The sequence below is a fragment of the Lepisosteus platostomus genome, chromosome 28 (genome assembly GCF_059453375.1).
Source record: "Lepisosteus platostomus isolate fLepPlt1 chromosome 28, fLepPlt1.hap1, whole genome shotgun sequence".
NCBI classification, from domain to species: domain Eukaryota; kingdom Metazoa; phylum Chordata; class Actinopteri; order Semionotiformes; family Lepisosteidae; genus Lepisosteus; species Lepisosteus platostomus.
This window is the reverse complement of record NC_142638.1, coordinates 2252421-2279502: the sequence shown is the minus strand read 5'-3', so window position 1 is coordinate 2279502 and position 27082 is coordinate 2252421. Positions and strand designations below refer to the sequence as shown.

The 27082-nt window shown below is 42.9% G+C and overlaps 2 protein-coding genes across 6 annotated transcripts; one reads left to right on the top strand and one right to left on the bottom strand.

Annotated features, from left to right (window-relative positions):
• Positions 1-21: 21 nt before the first annotated feature.
• Positions 22-16604, bottom strand: pus3 (pseudouridylate synthase 3). 5 transcript variants are annotated; one of them, XM_088623114.1, is made up of 9 exons: positions 13665-13950; positions 13159-13195; positions 10591-10720; positions 4099-4577; positions 2581-2861; positions 1927-2110; positions 1359-1468; positions 865-1040; positions 22-549 (listed from the first exon to the last, which is right to left on the bottom strand). In XM_088623114.1, the coding sequence occupies exons 1-9, from the start codon at positions 13712-13714 to the stop codon at positions 332-334; spliced, it is 1665 nt and encodes a 554-aa protein (XP_088479240.1). In that variant the 5' UTR covers positions 13715-13950; the 3' UTR covers positions 22-331. The 5 variants fall into 5 exon arrangements, with proteins under 5 accessions (XP_088479240.1, XP_088479241.1, XP_088479243.1 ...); XM_088623115.1 differs by lacking the exons at positions 13159-13195; positions 13665-13950 and adding an exon at positions 16360-16604; XM_088623117.1 differs by lacking the exon at positions 10591-10720.
• On the top strand, positions 14013-17635 carry fzd2 (frizzled class receptor 2). The gene has a single exon (XM_088623120.1). It carries the CDS (start codon positions 14230-14232, stop codon positions 15889-15891), a length of 1662 nt encoding a protein of 553 aa, XP_088479246.1. The 5' UTR covers positions 14013-14229; the 3' UTR covers positions 15892-17635.
• The last annotated feature ends 9447 nt before the right edge of the window (positions 17636-27082 follow it).

Here is a 27082-nt window from a genome sequence, read left to right as displayed (position 1 = left end):
ACTATGAAAACAAATTAGATGTCCCTTGTTTTACACCAATTTATTTTGAAAGTCCATTTCACTTTTCCTGCCTGCTGAAATCAGAAATCCATTTCAGATTCTACAATTTATTTTTTAAATGGAGTAGTATCCTCATCATTACCATAATGAGATGGGTTCCTTGCTCCATCTGTGACTCAACGGGGCCTTATAGCAGACGCATCTCTTAGCTTTAAAAATAAATCCAGTCATTAAAAAAAAAGAAAAGAAAATTAAAACAAAGTCATCTCTGAGTTCATTTTCTCAGTGTCCCTTCATTTCCATTATTCTTCTACAGGAATGGAGAGATGATTCAGTTGGGCTGCTCCAGGCTGTGCTGATGTTTGGGTCTCTTGCCTCTCTGCAGCACTTCCTCTCCATTCTGACATTCCCCTCGCTCCAGGCGGCCTCTCTTCACAAAATGCTCTATCCTGGACTCCAGACTCTCACAGCGAGGCCTGTCCAGCAGGGGGCGGTAGTTCCGTTGTCGGGAGCCTTCCAGGAGCCAACAAGATTGAAAGGAAGACTCTCCTGAAAGAGAGAGACGCACCACAACACAAAAAACAGGTCACGTTCCTGCATGCTTCCGCAGCTGCCAAACACTCAAAACAAATGTACAAGGTGGATGTCGGAATTAAGTATTTCAGGAATCCACAAAAGGAACTTTAACTACAGCCACCCAACAGTCCTCAAGGGTCACTGAGCTTTCAGCTTTTCGTCCCAACCATGATTTCAGCTCAATCTCACCAAACAATTTAGACATTGACCAGAGAAGTTAAACAACTCCTATAACGACGGATGTGGGCTTGACCAATGACAGCGATTAAAACAGATGGACGCACTGACCTCTCTCTTGCAGGCCCTGGATCATGTCATGGATAAGCTGTGTCCTGACAGCCATCTGCGTCCAGTGCTGCTGCAGGTTGGAGAGCACCGAGTGGGCGAGATCATCGCTCTCACCCTGCCAGCTCAGTCCCTCAAAGTGGCAGTCATACAGGACCAGGGGGTAGTCTATCGCCATGCTGAAACACACAACATCAGTCTGAGGCTGCATTCAAACAGGACCTCCTTTCACATGCTCTGTGCTGAACACTTAATACCCAAAATAGGAGGGTATTCAACATGCAGCCCTACCAGTGTTCACCCTCTCAATACCTCTCAATTACAGGAATGAACCAAATGTGGCAAAATTATGCAGTGCAATGGACTGAAAAGGGTTGAGCTTCAGTGGGTCATATACAGTTCAAACTAGACAAGACTGTGGTGCAACTATGTTTTATTATTAATAAATTCTTCTGGGTTGCCTGCAAAAGAGTTCGCCGCATCCAATCTTCCCTCACCTGTACTGGGGTTTTCTGGGATTGTTCTGAACATCTAATAACTGGTCAATGACATCTGGGGTTTCCAGTTTCTGTCCAATGAGGAAAAGGATGGCCATCATACAACGGACCTGTAGAATACAGAATAAACATACCAAAGGAAAAAAAATGTAATCATATCATCACTGAAAATCCTCAACAGCACTGACATACTGTTGTCAAAAAGCATTTATCTACACAAAGGCTTGTGGGAATCTTGGACAAGCTACCCAGGCGTGTTGTTGAAGACAGAGCGTTAATTTCTTTCAAGAAACAGCCGAGAACCTGGGATCTAATATACATCAGCATTCAAACATGCTCGATATATTAAAAAGGATAGGAGGCTGTTTGGCCTTTCTTATGCTCTTGGGAACCTGATGTCAGCTGTATCAAAGTTTTAAAAGCAAGGCTTAGACAGGGGCCATGGAGCTACTGTACAATGATTTTCTGCAGGAAATTGATTTCTCTGGCATTGCAAGAATATTCCCCATTTCACATTGCAACAGGTAAAATTCTAGAAGAAGGGTCAAACATTTCCTGCTGCACTCACCTGATGATAGAGGAAGGCCAGTCCTTTAACCTCGAACACGTAGAGGCCATACGGGTCAGAGGACATGTGGTGGTGTGGCTGGGCAGGTCGGACGGTGGCCGACAGGATAGTTCTCTGGAATTGAAGAACCCCATTTCCCACATCCATTTTACACAGGTTCCTGAAGTCATGCGTGCCTTCATAGCTGCAGAACAAGGATGTGAATCAAACAGCCGTTATCAAATAGCCTCACCTGTCAAACCTCAGAAGCTAAACAGGACTGGGATTAGAAGCGGGTTAGGAGACCTCAAAGCAAAGTCATGTTTGTGGACCAGCAGGTGGAGCTCCAAACTCATGCCAGACTATGGAGACAGGGGACGCTAAGAGGCAGGACGTGCTGTCCCTCAGATAAGACATTAAACCTTAATTCCATGGGACAAAGAGGCCACAGCACACTTTGTAAGGATCAGGCTAACCCCGTTGTCCCAGCTAATCTGGAAGGAAGACTTCCTCAGCTTCATCTCCCTAAATTTTCCCATCAGCTCAATCAGGGCAGTGGCCTCTCACTTCCTCTGGTCGCCTGTGTTGGCTGGAGACCTGCTGGCAAAAGAACGTCTTTGCCCACATCACCCCCTCATCGGCTCTGCAGAGGAAACCCCAGTCAGCTCTGCCCACCGTTTGGCCGCTGCCGCCATCAGCTCGACATCCAGGTCTCCGCGGGGAAAATAGTAGCGGTATGTCCTGGACTGGCAGTCGAAGCGAGCGCTGAAACTCGTCTCCACCGGCGCCCAGTCTAGCACCCGGATGTCCTGGGGCAGCACCCGGTTCAGGATCTTGACGTAGGGCAACTCTGCTGAGCTCGAAGTGTCCTTGGTGTTCGGGACAGCGCCCTGGACTGGTGGGATCACCCCCAACCCCCCACAGAACTGTGTAGAGCGCAGATCGATGGAGATCACCTGGAATGCACACAGAAACAAGCTGGAAAGCTGGAGGCACTGAGGACTTTCAAATCCTGGACTGATGCTGTGTTGGAACCTCTTACTGCAGTGGTTCTCAATACATGTCCTGGAAGACTCTGATGTTGTGTATTTTTTCATTCCAAATAGACCATCCATCTATTTCCTAACCACTTCATCCAATTCAGGGTTTCGGGGGAGCAGCAGCCTATCCTGACAAGCAACAGGAGCAAGGCTGGACCGGGACACCTGGTCATCGGAGGCCAGACAGACACACTCACACCTGGGCCAGTTCTCACCAGTGCTAACTGCTCATTGAAGATGCTTTTCTACACAGGAGTTAAGTAGGTTTAAGACTAAAATTTGTTTTCCCGTTTGTATGATTTATGTAATCCTAAATCCCGTGGCTGCAGTTTAAGCTCCAGATGGTGCTCTATGAAATGGTGGTTATTTCAATTTTTCCACTACTGCTTTCTAAAGTGGCACGACAGCTGTGAAATGCCTGGAGGGTTTGGGGGCAGAGGTGTGCTCAGTGATCTATGAAACCCAAAGATGCCTTGTGAAGTTTGAATTGGGCCCCATGGAAGAAGTGAGGAATCTGATAAAGCCCTGAAAAGAAGACACAGCTGTTCTCAATGAAGCATAATTGAGCAAAGCTGAAACCTGGCAGGTTTTGCCATACAGTTTTAGTATGATCCAACACTCTTTGCCAAACTGTCCGTACACCTTACTAATCACCCAGTCTGTCATCCAAACAGAGGTATTACTGAGGGAAAGCCTTTGTTTAGTTTCTGGATAACAGATTTTGTTTGAAACATTTCCTAGGTGTTACAGTATGTTTCAAAAACAGTCAAAGACCTCAATAAAAGGCGTAGCCTATTCATTCTGTAGTTAATTTCAACTCGGCTATGCATCCCCAGGGACACACGACAGAGCTTATAGTTCCTATTAAAAGTCAAGAAAACAAATCCTGATATTCTTAATACCAAACACAAGGAATGCCTTTTTACACCGATGACTGAATACGCTTTAAAAATGGAAAGACACAAAGGATCAGCTTTCTTTGTGCCACACTGAAACAAATTGCAGACGACCCTCTTTACATTTCAGTATTGCACCGATTACATGGAGAAGAAGGCCACAGGTCGTTCCAATATGAGAATAATTCAAAAACTATCTCCATGTATTTCAGCAGTGCAGCTCGTCGTCAGATTAGTCACAGGGCACAAAGCAGTACCTGAGAGAAAGCGCTCACGCCTTTGTCCGTTCGCCCACAGCGGTGGTAGCTGGAGCTCTGCCGGTCCCTGATCAGGCGGGTCTTCACCAGGGCCTCGAACAGCCGGGCCTCCACAGTGTTGTCCGTGTTCTCCTGGCACGCGTAGCCATGGTAACCCCAGCCCAGGTAGGCAAGCCGCAGAGCCACGTGCCGCCGGGGGTGAGCTGCGAAATCGAAGGCCCTCCCCTTCTTCCTCGTCTTCCCGGCGCCGTCTCCCGCCTGCCCTGGGGCCTCCTCGGCTCGCCCGTCGCCCTGCGGGGGGCCCGCCCCCTTCGCCCCCTTCGCCCCGTCGCCCTCTGGCCCCCTCTCCGCCAGCTGGGCTCTCAGCCTGCCCAGCTCCTCCTCCAGCTCCCTCAGCCTGTGCGACAAGGCCTCGCCGGAGAGGGCCGGGGGAGGGCTGCCCTCGGACATGTCTGTGGCTTGGAGGAGCGAGCAATGTCCTGAAAGACCAGCATTTGAGACGAGACTAAATACAGTTCATGGCAACTCCTCACTGGCAGAGCAGAATACCTGCCGCGCGTCAGCCAGGTGAGGGCGACACTTGAGTGCCGAAGTACGATAGGTCCCCTGCTATTTGTAAAGCATTATGTGATTATGCATATGTGTAAGGAATAATAATTATTAGTACGAGAGGAAAGGAACCCTTGTTTGTCAGCACTGCTTACCGTGAAACAATGCAATAACCATTAAAATACGTTACCCTCACTGCAATGCACTATACTGTAAGTCACTTCATGTTTCATGGGCTGCAATGCCCCTGTATAGTTGATAATTCAATATCAGAGTCTTCTTGTGCATTGTGATGGTGAATGTAGGGGGTTTGTCATCTATGGGAGTGAAAATTAGAGACACCTTGATTGATTAATTAGCATCCAGAGTGAATAAAACGCCAAAGGTGAAAAAAAGCACATCTGATTGGCTCTGTGGGAAACTGGCCACACCTGTGGACTAATAATCTGATGTATATTAGTAGCCAGGAGGAGACAGTTGTGTGTAGGCTTCTGCAAGAGTTGATGAGCTCAGAAATGAACAGATTGTAGAGAGCACAGGTACAGGCTTCTGGCTCCTGTGCTTTTCTACCAGCAGCCAGGCTTGAGGGTTTAATAGGAGAGAGTGTGAATGAAGACCACTGAGATGCAGGAATTATGATTAGAGAAAGAAAGGCCAAGAACATTCCAGTATTTAGTTTAGAAGGCTCCAATGTCTTAAGGAAAGTGATTAGCAGTTTTAAAGCTGGAAGACTGGGTGTACAGGGTTAACTGCGTCAGAGTGTCTGAGTAGAAAAGGCAGACGTCTGTGTCTATTTGAGAGGAATTTGCCCGTTAAGCTCTTCCAAAGTTTAATTCCTCTTCAGCTCTTCCTTATTTGGTCAATGTGACCGTGCCGGACTGCAGGCGTCTGTGAGTGGGGTTCTGTCGAGACTCAGTCGCTGACCGCACTCAGACACGCAGGTGTTAAGACGATAAAAGCTGACTGGGAGCTACATCTTGTAGTTCGTGGGACGGTCAACACCAAGCCCTGTATGAAAATGTGACACAATCTCACGTGTGTCTATTTACCAACAACAAGCACAGCTTTATAGACATTTCGGTTGTGTTGATAAAAACCTTGAGTTTTATGAAATCTTAAATACGATGTACTAATTACGTACAGCTCCTGTACCCTAGAACTTTAGGTACTTTCAAACGGCCTTTACCTTCTGTTCTATGAAATAGTTCATTTTATTTCTTACCTCAGGCTGATTGTGTAATGCCCAGATTTCAATGCGGCACGGTTTATTTCCCAAGCACTCTCAATCTTCCCTTTTCCAATCGGGATCTACAGCGAATACCTCGTGTCCATCAATTTATACATTTGCAACCCGCTCTGTAAACACGGCTTCCTGATGACGCACAAAATCAGCGCCGTCGCAGAGCTTTCCTGGGAGATGTAGTTTTTGTCTATAAGTATGTGCCGTCTACTTACTGTGCGGGTTTCGGTAAATGAATGAACTAGGTAGAAAGTGTATCTGTGTACATTTCACTATTTCAAAACAGTTTTCTGCATATGTTTTATTAAACTGTAAAGTAAAAATATCAATATAAAAGGCCTGTCTTTATGTCAAGCGTGATATAAAATGTTATTTGAGAAAGGATAATACAACATACTAAACAAGTGCATATACTTTTAAAATATATATACTGTAGAACACAGTACAAACAAGGAAATCCCTTATTTCATCAGTAAATCAAATTCTTACATTCTCTAAACTAATGCTATCTGGGCATGTTTTGTTGTTTTTTCTTTCCTGCCCTTCAATGCATAATGCATCTCGTTTCGTTGATTTCTAATGAGAAGCCGTAGCTCCTAACTGAAGCCATAATTTATTGGTACATCATTATTAGCATGTTTCTATATTTCACAATGGGATCACCTTTATTACCGTATCAACAACTAATGAAGCCATTTAGCGCCAATAAAAATGACCAATACCGCAATAATATATTTCTTCTCAGTGAAATTTCTTCGACTATTTTATGGAAATGGATATAACTCTAAGGCTATTTAAGTAAATTGTGTTAGGGAGAATATCAGATAGCACGCCTTGTCTAATTGCTATACCACGGCTGCCCACTAGGTGGAACTGTTTCCTCATAATGCTATATCGATGGAAGAAGGTTTAAGGTCCGAACCGCAGCGTCTTCTCTTCTTGTCGGCCTGATGTACACTAATTTTTTGCAGCCAACGCGCGCTCTTCAAGGTCTTTTAACATCATTGTTTTGAGCTTATTACAACCAAGTCAGACATTAATTTACTACGTTATTTTTAAAATAAATAAGCGCTAATTAGCACTTTTAAACTAAATTTTAATAATAATATCCATTTTTAACCAGAACGAACGTCTTCTCCACCGTCCTACCCACATTCTTTAAATAGAAATGATAAATTATGAAATTAAGATATTGAGCTAACAGTTTCTTAATGTTTTCCTAGTTTAGTTACATCGGTCAATGTTAGGAGTCAGTTGGGACAGTTACTGGAATTATAGGCACGCTGTAGCTAATAGGATTTTTCAAAATGCACTCTGATATTTTTTTAGCTGGATTTTTTAGGCTTCGAGACTATAGAAAATAATAATTGCATTTTAAGTTTGTATTTTGTTTCCACATCAGTATATTTTTTTGCGTTAAACATTTAAGGAGTTGTACAGAACCCCGCTTGTGTTGTGTTTGCTTTTGAAGTAATGTTTGTGTGGATAAGCTGTGGAAAAAAACATGTTATAAATTTTCTTCTTCAGTGACTCATTTAAGATCGTTTGGAGGGCATTTCTATATGGTGCCAAGCATTTCCGCTATTTCTGGACTCGGTTAGCTTCTTCATTGCAACAATGTCAAGGCTGGGGTCCAGTCTCCTTTCAGTGGGTTAAAACAGTGACCCTCCATCACTGTTGGTGAGTTAGTTTGCAGCTAAACAGCGTCTGTGAGCTTCCTATCCAGGTCAGTGGACCACAACTTCACATTTTCCCCAGAGGCCAGTTACCCTACCAGTATGTGTACCAGTATGTCTTTGGACTGTAAGAGGAAACCAGAGCACCCAAAGGAGACCCATGTGAATGTGGGGAGAACATGCAAACTCCCCACAGATAGAACAGGAATTTAACCCAGGCCACCACTGTGCCACCATGTTGCTCCTTGAGTTTATTCCATTGTCTGAATGTACATGATAGAGCACTGACTGTTGTTTATATGTCTACTGTACATAGTCCCGTTTTACCCCGAGTTTCTTTTTGTGATCTGTACAGCTAATTTGATGGAAGTTATATAAATTCCGATATAGGCGTTTAACTAAAAACAGGACTATCCTTTAAGTGAGTTAGGCTCTCCAAAGTGCAAAAAGATTTTTTTTCTGGCCAGAGCTTCAGCGGATGTGGCTCTTATTAAAAAAAAAAACAACAGAAAAACTTTTTTTTAACAAACTAATTCAAACCCCTTTGATATCAAGCAATGCTTTGAACTCTCCGAAACTCCTTGCCAAGACATTGCAGATCTTTGAAACCCCCCGATACAATCTGTGGATTTGGGATTTGCGCTCTGAGACAAGAATGCGGCCTCGTCTGTCTCAGCCAGCTGGTGGCGTTTCTGTGCCGCACTCTGTTTTTGTTCTTTCTAACGCAGGACGGTGATTTATCATTGCTCTGTTCGAGAGATTTGTATCATGAAAGTGCACTTCTGCCTCCCACCCCAGACGGTCTTGATCTTGAGTGGGACTGGGGACTGAGCACAACCTTTGCTAGGATAATAAATATCCCCAAAGCCAAGAAGTTTTGCCAGGGAAGCAGTGTGGTCCACAGCTTAACAGGCACACACACAGTCAAAGGATTCTGGCCTGTGTCCCTGGCTCTCACTCTGGCTCACACCACATGTACGATCTATGATCTTCTGCTGCAGTGATAGGAGACATCAGGCTCCAATAAGCCTGTTATAAGAGTAATATCCTTACACTTATACAGCGCTGCTTTTCGGGACACTCCACTCAGAGAGCCTGACAGGTAATGGGGACTCCCCTCCACCACCACCAATGTGGAGCCCACACCCAGATGATGTGATGACAGCCAGAGTGCGCCAGTATGCTCATCACACATCAACTATCCGTGGGGAGGGGAACAGAGGGATGAAGCCAGTTCATAGATGAAGATTATTAGGAGGCCAGGAATAGTAAAGGCTAGGAGGAACGTTGCACCTCTTCCAGCAGCAACCTTAGATTTCCCAGGAGGTCTCCCACCCAGGTACTGATGACGCTGTTAGATCTAAACACAGCCTTGCCATTTTGCCAGTACCTTTGATTCCTGGACATGCTGGGTTTTGGTTTTATGAATTCTTTTCCAACTTACAGAATTGAGACCAGTGGTTCACCCACAGGACTGAGGACTTATGACCACTGTACAGTATGTCCAAAACATGCCAGAGAATTTGGATAGTATTGCTCTCAAGCTGTAACACGATTGTTCCTTTTAAAAGGAAAACAAACAAAAAAAAAGGAACCAAAAGAACTCAAACCTGAAATTAGAGAAGTACTGACAAACACAATGTCACTTAAGGTAATTATAGACAGTAATCGATCTTTTATTGCCCAGTGACAAAAATTTGAGATAACGAAAACTTAAACACAACAATCCAATATTTCCCTGTGCACTTGACACAGCATATCAAGCCACTCTTTTAAAATATACTATCCATCCTTCCATCCATTTTTAACTGCTTTATCCAATACAGGGTTGCAAGGGAGCTGGAGTCCATCCAGGGAAACATCAGGCTAAAGCCGGGATACATCCTGGATGGGACACCAGTCCATCACAGAGCACACACAGACATGCACACTGTCAAACCAGAGCAAAGTTTCCCAGAAGCAAATTAATCTACCACTATGTTATTAGACTTTGGGAGAATACCAGACCAGCCAGTAGAACCCATGTAAACACAGAGAGAACATACAAACTCCACACAGACAGAATCCAAGGTCTAGAACTGAAAGCAGGGCCCCAGACCTGAGAGGCGGCAGTGCAGTGGACTGTCAAGCCCTATCTCTTGTGTCTCTACCACCTACAGCATCTGCCCCCGGCCCCTGGTTTTAACAGCTGTCATTTGCTTACTTCATTCTCAGGTGTGGTGAACAGGTACAGGTAGTGGACCTGGGTAAAGGTGGGTAAACACCTGTCTGAAACCTCAAGCAAGACTTGACTTGACAGTTCCTAACCCTTTACAGCACTAGCAGGCTGACCTGTAGACCATCTGACATACCCACCCAGGAAAGCCTCCTGACACCTGGTGAGGTCCACAGTGCCATACAGGAGAGTTAGTGCCAAGAGGAGGAGCAGCGTGTCTCTCACTGGCATCACTACAAGCCTGCTGGCACCCACCATGCCACAGGAATTGCTGCTATATTGAAGCCAAGAGGACATGGCCAATTAAAATCCGCCTAACCCCAGCTGCACGCAATCAGTGTTGCGACACTGCTTGGGAATTCCTGAAAGCAGTTAGCTAATGGCCAGAGCTTCAGCCACAGATGTCTGGACCACAGTGTTTAACCTGAACTCCAAGTAGGAGTCATGTGGGAGTCGCATACACTCATTATTAAATTTGTAAGCATGTATAAAGTTATTATATTTCACAGCTATTTACTCTGATGAAATAGAGATTTAAACTAATTACCTGCCCATAAAGCAGAACCTTGCATTGGCATATTAATGGACTAGATTTTATAAAAAGGTATTTATGCCTTAGGCCCCCATGACCTATAGAAGACTCCATTATGTTTTAGCTCTCAAATACTGTGTCAGAGGCATATTGTACACCTCTTCTTGGCCTCTGTATCAGGACCTGTCACACTGACAGGAAGTGTCTTCCAGATATTGGTGGTTACAGTGCATCACTGGCAGCAACCTCAAAGAGCTCGAGCCCTGGGTTCGATTCTGACCTGGATTGCCTTCTGTGTGGACTGTGCTCTTCTTTCTGTGCTCTTCCGGTGTTTCTGTTTCCTCCCACCTCCCACAGTTAAGCTCCTTTGACTTGATTGGCAGTTCAAGACTGTCCCTTGCTCTGTGACCCTGTAATGGACCAGGGTAAAAACAATCATATGCTCTGAATTCCTGCCTTGAATGCTACATTCATGAATGTGGCTTTCTGGTAATGGAATTCAAGAAGCATTCCTTCTTGAGATTGTGCCTAGTCAAGTCAAGGTTTTGGTGAGGGAAACTCCCACATTAGGTTTAAGTCCCAATGAAGAGATCATACATTTATGTTCAGTTTGTTCCGTTGTAAAAGATCTCTTGTATTCATATGCAATATCATTTATTTGTTTAAGGAAAAGACAATAGCGTACATTCTCTGTCTGTGTGCCATAAGAGCAGCACTGCCCCGAGGCCTGTCATAAAATAGCACAACAAAACAGTATGCACAGCTTGAAAAGAAAGCTCTCAGTCTGCTCTTGAATTGGACCCAACTGGTTATAGTATCGATGAAAGGCACACTGTTCTGTTTTCGTCAAGTTCCAAGAAGTCAAGAGAATCAATCTGTTGTGACAAGAGAAATATTTTCCTCATAATTTCTCAAACCATTATGCCACATGTAGAAAATCTAAGTTTATCAAAGCCAATGGTAACATATTTAATTCAAGGCTTTATGAAAAATAAAACAAAGGGATTTATTTGATCTCTGTTCCTTCTTCTCCTCCATTCATCTTCCTGTCCTATTATATACACATTTTCACATGGTGGTTTGGCTTCCAGTTTTAAAATCTTTGATTTCAGAACACACACGCACAAGTCACTCCTTCACTGATGATTATATAGTATGTGTCTTTGTTATAGTCTGGTATTGATCACATCCTACTGGGCCCCAAAGAGCAGGCATCTCCTGTTCCTCTCCACCCACTACATTGCTCTGAAGCCCAGCTTAAGAAGATCAGATGGAGTTTGAGTCTGGTCAGTGCTGTGAGTGGAGATGTCAACACAAGATGAATACTATATGCTGCTGCTTCAAATGGTACTTGTAGACCACATTGGATGACACTGTTCACTCTAGATCAATCCATCCATTTTCTAACTGCTTCTTCCAATTCAGGACAGTGTGGAAGCTGGAGCCTATCCTGGCAAGACACAGGCATGTGGCGAGCTACACCCTGGATGGGACACCATTGCATGGCACACATACTAAGACACAGACACACCAGGGCCAATTTTCCCAGAAGCTAATTGACCTGTTTTTGGACTGTGTGAGGAAACCAGAGCACCTGGGGGAAATCCAGGAGCTCTGAAGAACACACAGACTCCACACAGATAGTGCCCCAGGTCTGGAATTGAAGCCAAGGCTCCAGGCAACAATGCTAACCTCTGTGGCAACATGCCACCTATTTCAATGCCCAGGTCAGTAACAAAAATGTTACACGCAAGAGGAGGCCATTCTGCCCATGTAGCTCATTTGGTTGCTCATGGCTAATTGATCTGAGAATCTCATCCAGCTGTTTCTTCTATGAAGCCTTGAATAGCACAGCTGGTTACTGACTCCCAAATCACTTAGTCTCTATTCAACACAATATGATTTGTGGGCTGTACAATACTCACAACAGTGGAATTTGAATTTGTTATGATTGATAATGCTAGAGAAATTCTGTACTTAGAGAGCAAAGAACAGGTTTGGCCATCTTAGGATCTAATACAATAAAATACAATGTTTGGTAATTGTATTTTAAAGAGAATTATGTCGTAAAACAGCAAAAACACAGAACCTAATTACATACAAAAGTCAGACCATTTTCAGAACCATTTTAGATAAGGGCATTATAGCTCTGCACCTTGTTAACCCTGTGGATTCAAGCTTTAGCTGAGCTCTCAGTGAGTTTACAGGAAATATAACCCAGTTAATGACTTACTTAACCTTTTTTTACTTGTTTTTAATCCTGGACGTTGGTGACTTCAAATACAATCTGAGGTTCAGTACACCACCTGATATCTGCCTCTGTATAAAATCAATTTTAACAGATTAGGTGAGATTGGTGCTCACTCTCTGGTCTGTGTGGGTCCTTATGCCCCAGTATAGTGATGGGGACACTATACTGTAAAAAGGCGCCGTCCTTCGGATGAGACGTAAAACCGAGGTCCTGACTCTCTGTGGTCATTAAAAATCCTAGGGTGTTTCTTGAGAAGAGTTGGGGTGTTACCCCAGCATCCTGGCCAAATTTTCCATTGGCCTTTACCAATCATGGTCTCCTAATAATCCCCATCTCTGACTTGGCTTCCTCCCCACTGAGAGCTGGTGTGTGGGGAGCGTACTGGCGCACTATGGCTGCCATCACATAATCCAGGTGGGGCTGCACACTGGTGGTGGTGGAGGGGATCTCCATTACCTGTTAAGCGCTTTGAGTGGAGTGTCCAGTAAAGCACTATAGAAGTGTAAGGATATGTTATTATTATTAATATTTTTTTTTAATTTACCTTAAATCAAGTCTACGAAGCAAGTATTCCTTTTATTAAATCAATTTTCTTACCTCTTTATTCAGTACTTGTTCATGGGAGAGCCAGAGCCTATCGCGGCAAACAACAGACGCACGTCAGATTAGTTCATTTAACATTTCAGTTAATCGAGAAAGCAGAGGAATGAACAGTGGCCTTTTTTAAACAAGCGTTAACAGCTGTTACAAATGAATTACAATGCTAATTTTCAGACAGCATCCACTGGTGTTAGCAAAATACAAATCTGCCTGGATTAACTGTTAACTTCAAACAAAACCACTAAGATTTCAGTTGAAGATTGTCCCAGATTGTACAGTATTACTGCATGCAGAAGAAAAAACTGAGAAGCGCAGAACAGTCGAAAATGTCGAGAACTGTCCAACAATAATGCAGACTAATAATGTTCATTAATATTTACATTAATGTATGTATATTTAGTAAATAAAGGTTCCCAGTACTGTTACTAAGCTTTTTTTTCCTTTAATCTGCAGAGCAACACTAAAGAATTTTCCTCCTTTTATATAGTTACAGAATATTTTACCTTTTAATTAAACAACACATTTGCGTTCCCAGCACCATACAGATAATCATCGGCCCCGTCGTCAACTTTCGAAAGTTTAGACTAAGAAACGTTTTCGTGCGCGACCCCCTCCCAAACTCGCGACAATTCTCCGCTGCCTCTTTAAAAGCGAGGAAAGTTGGAGCTTTGAGTAACTGATCTCATTATGTTGCGGTTGACAGAGTCTGTCCCGGGTTGGTAGTGCTCCTGCGATTCGATTGGCTGTGAGGAAATTTTGGGAAGGGGCTTCGGGGAGGAAAGGCGGTTTCAAGACCCCCACACATTTGTTATCTTTGCTATGTCCCGTTGTGGGCTAGGGAGACTTGAAACGGACTAATTTGGTCGCACAAAGGGAAAAAAAAGTCATACGGTCTCCGTCGGTAAGCTAACAGTTGTACAAGGAGTACAGTTTTACAGATGTGACTGAGATTCTTAAAAACCAAACTCCTGTTCATGCCTCAAGACTTTTTTATTTAATTCTACCGAACAATACTCTCTTCTTCTGTAAGAGCTGAAAGGAATCAAAGAAGCCAACGTCTAAACAGACATGACTGTATACAGGACGCCCGCTTTGCTTGCCCTGCTGTTGCCGTCCTGTCTCCTGGTTTCTGCGCAGTATCAGGGGGATAGTGGAATTGCAATCCCCGATCACGGCTTCTGTCAGCCGATCTCTATCCCGCTGTGCACGGACATCGCCTACAACCAGACTATAATGCCCAATTTGGTAGGACACTACAATCAGGAGGACGCGGGACTCGAGGTGCATCAGTTTTACCCGTTGGTCAAAGTGCAGTGTTCGCCGGAGCTCAAGTTTTTCCTCTGCTCCATGTACGCCCCGGTGTGCACGGTGCTGGACAAAGCTATTCCTCCGTGCCGGTCCATCTGCGAGAGAGCCAAGCAAGGATGCGAAGCCCTCATGAACAAATTCGGCTTTCAGTGGCCAGAGAGGCTGCGGTGCGAGAACTTTCCTGTCCTGGGAGACGGGCAGATCTGCGTGGGGCAGAATGAATCGGACAGCGGGGTGCCCACTGTCACCAACCCGCCGATGCACATCCCCGCCCCGGGAACCCCTGGGACACGCGTGTACTCCACCCCTGACAGACCCTTCCGCTGCCCCAAGGTGCTGACAGTGCCCTCTTACTTGAACTACCGGTTTCTGGGGGAGGTGGACTGCGCTGCGCCCTGCGAACCCTCCAGAAACATCGGGTACATGTTTTTCAGTGAGGAGGAGATCAAGTTCGCTCGAGTGTGGATACTGATCTGGTCCTCTCTGTGCTGTGCGTCCACCCTGTTCACCGTGACCACCTATCTGGTGGACATGCAGCGTTTCAAATACCCCGAACGCCCCATTATATTTTTATCGGGGTGCTACACTATGGTTTCCATCGCCTTCATAGCGGGGTTTTTCTTGGGGGACAAGGTGGTCTGCAACGAGCCCTTTACAGCTGACAGCTATAAGACCGTGGTGCAGGGGACGAAAAAGGAAGGGTGCACTATTTTATTCATGATGCTGTACTTCTTCAGCATGGCCAGCTCCATCTGGTGGGTCATTCTTTCCCTGACGTGGTTCCTAGCGGCAGGGATGAAGTGGGGCCACGAAGCCATCGAGTCCAATTCGCAATATTTCCACCTGGCAGCTTGGTCAGTGCCGGCCATTAAAACCATCAGCATTCTGGCTATGGGGCAGATTGACGGCGACATGCTGAGCGGCGTCTGCTTCGTGGGGCTCAACAGCCTTGACCCCTTGCGGGGGTTTGTGCTGGCGCCGCTTTTTGTGTACTTGTTCATCGGCACTTCCTTCCTGCTGGCCGGCTTCGTGTCCCTCTTCCGAATCCGCACCATCATGAAGCACGACGGGACCAAGACGGAGAAGCTGGAGAGGCTCATGGTGCGGATCGGGGTTTTCAGCGTGCTGTACACTGTGCCGGCCACAATCGTCATCGCCTGTTTCTTTTACGAGCAGGCGTTCCGAGGGCACTGGGAGCGCAGCTGGATCAGTCACAACTGCAAAGCCCTGGCCATCCCCTGTCCCCTGCAGTACACGCCGAGAATGACGCCGGATTTCACCGTGTACATGATCAAATATCTCATGACTCTGATTGTGGGTATCACCTCTGGCTTTTGGATCTGGTCCGGCAAGACTTTACATTCGTGGCGCAGGTTTTACACCAGACTCACGAACGGTCAACACGGGGAAACCACGGTTTAACCCAACCGTCCCACAGCCCTCTTCTAGCAGATACTGCAGGGCTTAATATTATATTTCGATTTTTTCGAGGACTCCAGCTTTACGTTTTTTTTAACCATTTTATCAAATTCCGTAATAAAAAGAAAGCGTGAATCTGCGCTGTCCTGCTCTAGTTCGAACTTAACTGACACTTGAGATTCGGAAGTGAACATTTTGTGCGCTGATATCCCCTCCTCCCCACTTTTGTGTTTCCTTTTAAAATTGACCAGCAGTCAAACGTTTGCCTAAGAGAGAAACCATCTGTTTTTTTTTTTATCAGGGGGGAGGGGATGCTTGTAAGGGCGGCGATTTTAATACAGATCGTTCGTTTTTATGCCAATTAATTTGCCCGGGGCGTAATGAAATGTATTGTAAATAGCATTTGTAAAAAATAATAATAAAATAAAATATAATTATATATTTGTATTTAAAGAAAGAAAAGAGCAATACCTTGAAACAAGCTTCTTGGCAGACGTGCATCCTATAAATGGAGCCATAGACTTTCAATGCTGTTTTTGTTGGCAGGACTGACGAGGCACAGTTGAACTTTATCTGTCAAACCAAGATCTGTAATCATTTTCCCCTGATGTACGAGATTATGGAATCTGTTTTACATTAAAGAATGCCTTGGCCACAGCATCTGCCTGGCGTGCCGCTGGTCCCTGAGGAGTAAGATTTAAACCCAAGGCGCAACAAACAAGCAGTGATTCTGAGAGGCAGTACTTAGGCATGCTGCGGGGAGTGAAGACTCCCTCCACTCTTTCAAGAATATTTGTGTAAGGAAATAGGACATTAATTTAACACAGGTTTACTTCACGTCTTTGAAAAAGCAAGGCAGACTCTAGTTTTGTGTCGGTACCCCTCACGAATCGGATCCTGCGTTAACAAATCCTGTGATACAACTTTGACTTGAATGGGCATGGAAGCCAATTTTCTTAAGAAGTAAATATGAGCCACATGGCTCCGAAAAAAGTAAATAAATTGGAGGCACACGATTCCCTAATGTTTGAAAGCATTTTTTTTCTATTTTTTTAACATTTTGCAGCTTCAATATAAAAAACGCAGTGTCTGCGAACAATTTATGTTAAATTGAATATTACTTGCCGGTGTTTCTAGAATGCCAGTGCAGTTTCTTTAAGCTATTTTTGTTCGTTTTATGGTTGAATTAGGCGGGCGGACTGTGTTGATTTGTATCTCATACTGGGCCTTTCTGTAAAATTACAGTAAAAAGTTCCACTTTGGTTTTCTGTCTTTGCTGAAGTGTTTAAAATACCGCAGTCTAGTTTAATTCTTGGTTTGGAAAGTCGTTTTCTTTTTCAAATACCCTGGAATAAAATATTGCATAGCGTAATGTTCAAAGCATTGACTCTTATAATTGCTAGAATCCACAGTAAAATCGTTAACTGTTATCTGTGACAAAGAGTAACCGAACTTTTCCACGTGGCATATTTGCTGAATTGTGACCCACAAATTATCTTCAACGAATTCTGCTCTTTTTCATTTTGAATATCTTAACTCTTTCAAGGAGAAGGTTATCGTTTTGTTCCATTAAATCTTGTGCTAAACACGCACACATAAGATTCATCTCAGTCTGACTCATGTTTATGAAGGTCGCTTAGAAACAGCTAAGATGTTTCAGCAAAGTGTATCTACTTTTTACGAAAGGTTTTGGCAGCTCTATGTAAGAGTCATAAAGAGAACTATTAAAATGCCATTGCTACATGTTTATGATCCGTCCCAGCTTTTACTTGTGTCTTTAATTGTTCACGTCGAAACATTTTTTGTTTAACAAATACAATACTTTTTTCACATTGTTCAAAACTGAGTATTGTGAAATACAAATGGTGCAATATTAACGAGCAACTGGCAATTAATTTGTTTTGTTTTGTTTTGTTTTATTTTTGACCTAAAGTGAAAACCCAGTGAAAAAATACTCGAAACGTAAATAGAAGATCAGTAAATTTCCACTATTAACTTTCCAAACGTTGATAATTGTGTGATTAATTATTTAAACTAATTCTTTCTTTGTGTAGGAGAACGAGTCGGACTGTAACTGTAACAATCAGGCGTAAATTTTTTTGGAACTGTAGGGCTACCAGGTAGGCCTACTGCAGGTAACTTTACAAAATTAGTATAATAAAATACACTTGTGCTGTTTTACGAGATCTTCTGACAGAGGAGAAACGGGCAATTTGGGGAGGAGATCTGTCAGGGGCTGTAAATTTTACAGTAGACTCCTTGTGAACTGTATCATATATTCTGTTGTTCGTGCACAAACGCTGATCGTATTTCCTCTACATTGTGTTTCTCTAGGGCATATGATTTCATGGTCTTGCTCAAGCACAATGAGTATCCTTGTTTCCTTGACCTGTTATAATACGCTGTCTTCAGTAAGCTCTTCGTTTATTTTCTTTCATTTGCGCCACAAGTCAAATCCACCGAAAGCATGCAGTCACGCACTGTAATGTACAGTAACTACATTAACACAGATATGTGACAAGGTACCATGTTACTTTTTTGTTTAACGTGTCTAAGCATGCAGCTATCACGAAGACTTTTTATTTTTTTCAGGGCTTTTTTTAGATATCCCTTGACGGCAATCATTGAATTCTCTCAGTTCTCTTCAAAGAGGGAAACGTATTTTAGTAATAGGCAAAGGTATGGTACAGTTTGCTTTGATAAGAGCAGTATGTTTTCGCTTCCCAATTACTAAAGGTTTACCGTATCTCCTTGGATCAGTGACAAGGAATTCGTGAGTTCGTCTTTCGTCGGTTTTATCGGTATTTAGAACGAATATTAGATGATGCTTATATTAAAGAAAATACTACATAGTAATATTTGACATTATTACGTAGTAAAGGTGGTGGAAAATTCTTTATCACGAGTTTAAATACTTGAATGTGTCAAACTAAGAGCGTAAGGCAGTCCGTGTTTCCATAATCCTTTATTTAGCATTATTTAGCAACAGAAAGAATTGCAAATCTGTCCATTTTCATTCCAGGCACCTTTCGGAATTATATTCATTTGGCTAATGTTAATTGAAATGTTCTCATGGAAATGAACATTGGGCTATTATCATGGACCATTGATTGTATCGACCCCAAGGACTGAAATACCCACCCCACAAGGAGCCAATTGCAGACCCCTAGTCCAAGCAGAGTGCGCTCCGAGAGCCTACAACCTTCTCCCTCTCCCCCTCTCCCCGTCACGCCACAGCCCCGTCCCCCCGCTCTGCCCAGATGAACGGGGGGAAGGCGGTGAGTCAGTGGGGCTCTGCTGGCTCGGTGACAGGCGGTCTCCTGTGTGCGCTCCACTTCAAAGCCCGCTGAAACCTGACTAGCTCCTTGTAAACAGTGCCGACTGGCCTGGAGGCCCGTTTCCTGAGCCCCCTCCGCTTAATAGCAGGCTTGTTTGGTTTTTCAATGGAGCAGGGAGAGATGGTGGGGACTGGAGTTTCAGGAGGCAGCTGGGGGCTGAGCTGAAGGAGAAGGGGTGATGTGAGGGTGTTGAAGAAAATTCTCAGATCTTTTTAGCTTCTTTAACCAGGGAAGCAGAATACTGTTTTTTTTTTTCAGAAAGCTCCAGAAAAAAAAGTCTGAGAATCTGTAAAGACACTAAGCAAGGGTTTGCCTGATTTTTGACTCATCCAGCTAATCTGAAATGGACCTTCATTGTTTTTTTGATATTCCCTATACAGTATTAATTAATATATGTACAGTATGTCACAAGTAATTGTCTACCTGTATTTTACATTAAAACCCCTCAATTGTAAAATCTACTTAAGTCTAATTATATCATTTTATTATACCATGAAGCAGGTTAGCTAAAATTTGCATGTCTTATAAGATTGTACCATTATTGAGTTGTTTATTACTATTATGAAGTTCTTGGCTGACAGAAAATTAGATGATTTAGGTTGCAAAAGGCAGATTCACTCATATGTACCATTGTTAGTCATGAAAGGTTAGTTAATAAAATGAAGCCAAAAACATTTAATCCAAAAATCCTTTTATTTTGGATATAGTGATACATTTCTTTTGATGTATACATTACACTAGTGGGGTTGCTTCTGAAAGTTTTTTTTCCCTTCTTCTTTACAGATACTATATCATTGCCTTTGAAAATATTTGAGAGAAAGTGACCAGATTGATTGCTGACCTCAAAGGAGTGTTGTACAAATGGAATAAACATTTTTAGTCTAGCAACTAATAAGATAAGTCAAATGGCCACTTCTTTCTTGTAACACTTCTCATTTTTTAGCAGTATTTATCTATCCACTTTACATGAGCATCCCACATATCCTTAAAACAAGTGTTCAATACACACATTATAAATTAAATGATAAAAACATTCCGTCAATCTAAACTAGAGCTCTTTGTAATCCTAATATGCCTTGTGGAAATTGAATCAGAAGCTGAAACAGGACACTGGAAATAGCATTCAGTTTTTAATCATATATTTAGTTGAGTTCTGTTTAGTTTTCTTTTCTTTGAGTATTAAAGAATACCCACATGGACACAATTGTTTCCTCAGCTTTTGCAAACAGTGTGTTGTTATTTGTATTGTTTTCTGCTTCTTTCTCCCTGTCAAGTGCCTGGCGATCGGACAGGATATCCAGAATCTTCCGGCCTCTAATGTCCTCAACGCGTATTGCTTCCGCCAGGGGAAGAAAGCCAGTCAGCGCTCAGGGTCAGACTGTGTGCCAGGCAGCATGGGTAGCAAGGAGATGTTTTGTAAACTCATCAGCTTCAACTTCAAGCCAGTGATAATCTGGTTGGCAGTCAAACTGGAAAGTTTCTGGTGCGTCCTGTCGCCCTCTTGAAGCTTGAGGGAGTGATGGAGTCCTCAACCTTCAAGAGATGGAGCCCTGATGGTATTCCAGCCAAATACACTGGTGCTGCTCTAGAGGACATCTCACAGGGTTAGAATTTCAGACAGACATCCAGGAGGTTTTCTTTCAGTTTACTGTTCTAAGAATATTTTGCAATATCTCTTTCTGCAGATGGTTATCATTCGAGGGGTGTATTTCTTTTTGGTTTTCAGCAATGACAAGTCAGCTCAAGATAAACATTATCAATTGAATCCCTCAAAGAAGCAACTGTATTTGTACATTTAATGTTAATTTGTCAAGTTGTTTTTTGCATTTTAGGTTTTTAGCATTTTAGGTGTCCATGATTCACTTAATCTCCTAGCGTAGTGTTTGATTCAGTAATGTTTCATATAGTTTGGATAGTGGAACTCAAGACACTCTTCAAAGGCATTAAAGAGAAAGAATATATCAAAACTGCGCAGAATGCAAACATATACAGTAATTCCTTTGAAGGACTGAACCGTTCTATACATTGTTTATTCCCATTATTTTGCAACAGACTATGTTTTGATATGACTAAACAACTGCAAAGTCTCAAACACAGTAAGACAAGGTAAACAGCACAGACTCATAAGAAATGCGCTTGGACAGTGGTCCACAGACTTCATATCGTGACAAGGTGTGAGGTCTTGTGTGAAAGAGAACAGCCAGCTGTTCTGCTGTGGCTGAGTTGCAGCTGGAAAAAGAATAATTAGCTCTACTTTTGCACAATGAGCAAAGTGCACTTTTTTTGGAGAAAGCCTCTATAAACCCAGCTTTATGAATACAGCACCCACAGACTCTAGAGCTGCTCGGCAGTTGCACTGACCTGCTCTGACAGCCGAAGAGCAAATATTATCAAACCTCAGCCCTCCCTGTCTGGGATAAGGATTTTTTGTCAAGCTGTTGGGAAGGGTAATTGCTGGCGAGCTTTGAGCTGTGTGCCACTTTGAGCAAATAAGTTCCGCTTCTAAGGCAGAAATTGGCACAGTCCCGAGAACACTGCAACAGATTCTCAGCTGGCCATCAAAATGTGAAAACCTTGACAGAACAACATGCTGGACCTGTTTCTGTAGACTTACTGGTAGATCAGTTAATTCCTTTGGCCACAGAATACGGACATGTCAAGCCTAAAGCAGCCAGTCTGTATTTTCACAGCCCATTGTCATTATGCTACTGAACAAGTGTCATTAGTACTGTTGTGGCAGCATCCATCACACTCCAGCTGTACTTCAGATGCAAGAGGATGCATTCATTTTTAAATCAGGCCAGAAAGAGAGATTCCTGAATTTGTGCATATATGACTACATTTGATTGTATGTTTTCTATGAATATGTACCCATTTTGTGTCTTCTGTTTGGTACGGCGCATTAAAAATTCTGTAAAAAATGTAAAAAATGTGGCAAAGAAAAGTTCATGACATACAGTATAAAGATGTGATCAAAAGTTGGGAAGGTGATCTGCTTCAGTAAAGCAAATTTAGCATGGTCTGTATTATATGTGTGTAGCAGAAAGGACCGACTCTAGCCAGAAGGATCATAGCCCATCAGGTATCATCAGTCTAATTTTAATCATCACAAATCAATATTTACTCTACCTTTTTGGGTCAGGATTAAATACCCTGATAGTATTTGATAGTTAAAGCACTGGTACTGGATTTTGATGTTCCCAATGAGGTCACTGATCAGGTTTTTATCAGGAAGCACTCTGTGTGTGCAGAGCTCTGTTTTCAGGAGAGTGAGAAGTGACACATCTCAGAGTGCAGTGCCTGCCCTGCAGTCACACACTGCAGCCCCACTGCCTGCTCCAAACCCCAGCCTGCTCATTATGGTACATCTTTCAGGGCTGGGCACGATCTGCTGAGGTCTGGGCACACCCTTTTAATGACCCAACCATGAGCTCAAATCTCTCAATTATCTTGAGAACTCGTTTATGTCTTTCAAGGTTTCCTGTTATTTCCGTTTTATGTCCAGTCTAGTGCGTTCTGCCCAATGCACTGTGCTTTCTGCTGAGATATGCCAAGCTAATATAACAGCCCCGAAGGATAAAAAACCAACATATTTTGTATATCCGGCCAGCAACATCCGTTTTGAGCACATTGTAAGCAATTTAGGACTAATTCTGTACTATTTGGTTCGGCTTATGTTTGGTATACTGTTAAACTATTATTATCATCACTGTAACTACTCTTACATATGGTAATCAGCTGTATAAAGAAAGACATTCAAAGGAAAGGACCCACTTCATTCACCTCCACATATCTGGATGATGCGTGGCAGCTATTCTGTGCCAGCAGTCCGATCACACAGATGATCAGGAAAAGAAATTAGGTATTACTTCTCCGCTGGATACAAGGGGGCAAATTTCAGAAGGGCAGACTGAACAAGCTTGAAGTGAAGTTTAGCAGGACCATGGGTGACACCCCTACTGTACCAGGACATCTTTACTGACCAAGTATGCTGTACCTCAGTTAAACATGTCATTCAACAGCCAGTACCTACTACGGAACAGTGTCTGCAGTCACCAGGTTGGTTTGGAATTTCTGGTCCAGAGGGATGAGTGTCATCAACCTATCCACCAAGACCACTTCCAGCAACAGCCTCATTGTTCCTACGTGTCTAGCATCCCAGTGCTGAACAAGTCCAGATCTGGCTGCTTTCAGGATTCAGTGGATTCTGGTTGGCTGATGGACCTGCTTTTCCTTGACTAACTGCTTGATAAGGCAAATGTCAGACACTACAGTGCTGTCTACAATTACAGAGGCAAGTGAGCAGAAGGGTACAAGCTTATGCACTGTCCTAAATAACAGAGAATGTTCCCGTTGAAAGTAGTCAGAATAGACCAGCACGTGATATGTCCCATGATATATGAAGTCTGTTAGTTCAAACAGCTGCAGTTTACAGGTAGTTATTGGCACCAAAAGGAAACACAACTGAAGCCAATGAACTCCTACCTTGCAGAACATCATGAACTGCATCTGCATGAGATGCGCTTTTGTTTGAGTGGTGGAGTGTCCTGCTTTAGGAATAGTCTCTATTCTTTGGGCTATGGCAGTAGATTTGGTGATCGCTGTAGTACTGCATTTTTGCAAACAGCCATGGCTCAGTTTTTGGTTGCGTCCTCCCCATTCCTTCTTAACGTCAGCCATTGAAGTCGTCATCAGCAGCTCATGACCGGGCTGCAGAAAGCACACTGGAGCATTGTTCTAGCAATGGAATGGAAATGTACTGGTGCAGGAGAGGGGAAGGGGGAAGGAGGAGGGGGAGACGTGATGTTTGCTCGACAGTTGCTTCTCTCCCCTTTTAATTTTGCTTTATAATCACTTCCATCTGTGTGCTGTGTTAGCGCCCTGCTGGTGGAAGTTCTCAGAGGCGAACATGACTCACTCACAGGCCGTTTCAGAATGAGCTTAGCTTTTTCTTCCAGGCCCCACTCACTCCAGCCTACCTTTCCTGTGGTAAAAAAGGACAAAAGGCTTCGGCGAGTCAGACTGTGCGGGCTCAGAGTCCGTTTGCCTTCAGAAGGCTCTCCATATCAAAATGTTTGGTTTAGCTGCTCAGGGCGGTATTAGATTATGGACATTCACTGCACATAAGATCACATGCTTCCACTAATTGACCTCTCATCCACCTCTGTGCCTTCCAACACAGAAATAGTTGTCATAGCATGGACACCAGTTACTTGCCACCCACCCACTACATAAGATGAGACTGCATGTACATTTGGATGTGTATGCTAGCTTCCTGATCACTATAAATCATCTTTTTTTACAATCTGCTATTCGGCCATTCTGTTTAATAATCTCACTCAATATTTCCAGATGTTTTTAAATGTGTGTTACACTGTTTTTTCTTGACCTTGTGATATATAGTAGTGTATTACCTTACAGGTAACTAGACTATTATGCTTAATACTGCCCTATGTACTGTACTCTAATCTATTTCCAGTCATCTCCAGTCATATAGCTGGTTCCAAATGTATTAATGCCCTTGAAAAATCATTTGAAAATCCTGAAACCTGAGAATCAGTTTTAAAGATAACAAGATGGGAGTGATCATTCAGTATTTTTGCAGATATAAAAACCTAAAATATTGTAAAATGCAGCAAAACAATAATTACATATTTTTCTAAATATAAAATTCAGACTTATGACCTCCCAGCAGGGCAGTGGGTAATTCGTCCACCTTTGACTTTGATAATGTAGATGTGACACTAATATACCACAATACCACAAATTTGCTGCTGGACTGAAGGGTCTGAAGATTGAGATGGCCAGTCAAGATTGCTAGTCTTATACTCCTGTAACCATTTGTCAATTGAAATTAGCATAAGAAACCAGGTATTAGGATAAAATATCCCAATAATCTTGGAAATCCAACAATTTCCAAATTTGCCCTTTGATGTAAGTTAGTCTCCAAAACTACTGTTCAGACCATATTTTTAAGCAAAATTGAAATCCTAGATGATGTTATGGTTGAGATTGGGATGTTCAACTTCTTGTAAATTTTATGGCAAAGATCTGACTTGTGGGAGCTGATAACCTTTATCCTGAGGCCTTCTGACAATTCTCTCACATGTCATTAATCATGTTAATAACACTGACTGGATTCCTACACAAAACCCCCTTTTATAGCTTGTGGTAACCACATTTACTTAGAGAAGGTCCCAAAACTGAAAGGTCCCATCTCTGGCATATAGGGGTTTCACCCTTTGAATTGTTTAAAGCAAGTGACTAAATTATTTTCTCTTGGTATCTCAGATTGGCTATATGAATGCTAAATGCCAACTAAAAGCACATATTAGGTGAGAATAAATATTTAATTTGCACCCAAATTCTTCTTAGAATTATAATTGAGCAATGTTCATGGAACAAAACACATTCTGGACATTCAAGTGCAATGGTTCTTTCAGAACATTACATTAGGAATGAATTATAACTGAGTGCCACCTTCTGGTCAAGCAAAACCCACACCCTCAAGCTCAGGAGATAGTATTTACAGCTGAAATAATCCATGATAATGGGGTCATATTGAGCCTGACAATTCAGCTCTGACTGGAAGGTTGTGGGATGAAGCCCGTGGTGCTGACACTGCTAAAGGTGTTCCAGTCCACACAGCAGCATAAATGGGTGATTACACTGCTGGTGGTAAATCTGCAAAAGACAGGCATCCTACAGTATCAAGGAATGACACCCACGACCCCAAACTCCTTGATGAGCCTCTGAGCTTGAGTATTCTCCTTTTTCACCAATACCTGTTCTAATAATTTTCATCAACAGTAAAGACGGTTGTATTAGTTAACATACAAGCCTACGAACAGTATTATCACATTTACAGTAAGTGTGGTGAGTGTGGGCACTGATATGCAGGTTTGGACTACGACCAAGCCAGAAAACGATGAGGTCAATTTTCTCTCCACCCCATAAAAATCTATTCTGGAATCTATGCTGTAAACTACTGACAGCCACAGTAGTGTGTGCTGGTGTAAGGATTATTTTTTACAACTTTCCCTTTTTGGCCAGTGAATCATTCTTCTTGGTTTCTTGGTGTTAAGGGATAAAAAACGCTGTCAGCTGTCCTTCAGAGAAAAAAAGTGCTAAACACAATCTCGCTCCTGGCTGTAGCGTGTGTTTTTATGCAGTTCTAGTTCCTCAAGGCTGTGTTATTTTGCTGCTTGTTCTGAAGGGCTGGATTGAGCTGATTTTCTCCAAGTGTGCTTTTTGCTGGGCTGGAGACCAGAGACAACTCTGAGAGGGGTCAGAGGTCAGGGGCCAGCCGACATGCTACATTCTTCCAGGCGCCTGCGAGGACAGAGGGGGGCTGTGGGGGCTCGTAAAAACATGAAATGTGTGTTTGTCTTCTTAAACGCTGCTTAGAGTGAAGAGGACAGGGAAACCCAGAGACCTGCTGATGTTTTCCATGATTTGTAACACTTTTTCTTATCAATGACACCTTACAATTTACAACATGTTTTCATTACTGAAAACAGCTTTCCATCATCTACTGATCCCCAAGATTTAAAACTCCTGGGAACGATTTCAGAAACTCAGAGTCAATTAAGCACATCATCCCTTTATAACAACTTATAAAAATAACTCTAATAGCAGAAATACAAATTTTATACAAATTATTCCAGCGGAGCCTAATCTAGCACATGAAAAATAGACTATACTAAAGTATCAGTTTCTACTTCATACTTGAAGCAGAGAATTGTAGAACAAAACATAACATAGTAAGTGTTATATTTATTAAAGTACTTTATTTAAATGTTTTAACTACTGATAAAAAACGCAAAACTAGTAGAATTAATGTAACAAATGACAGC

Excerpts from the sequence above, each read along its gene's own strand:
- pus3 (XM_088623114.1), bottom strand. The coding sequence starts at position 13,714 with ATGATTATCTGTATGGTGCTGGGAACGCAAATGTGTTGTTTAATTAAA. Across the intron at positions 1,469-1,926 it reads TGGCCTTCCTCTATCATCAG|GTCCGTTGTATGATGGCCAT; the intron begins GTGAGTGCAGCA and ends TGTATTCTACAG. Across the intron at positions 1,041-1,358 it reads CCCAGAAAACCCCAGTACAG|CATGGCGATAGACTACCCCC; the intron begins GTGAGGGAAGAT and ends TGTGTGTTTCAG.
- fzd2 (XM_088623120.1), top strand. The coding sequence starts at position 14,230 with ATGACTGTATACAGGACGCCCGCTTTGCTTGCCCTGCTGTTGCCGTCC.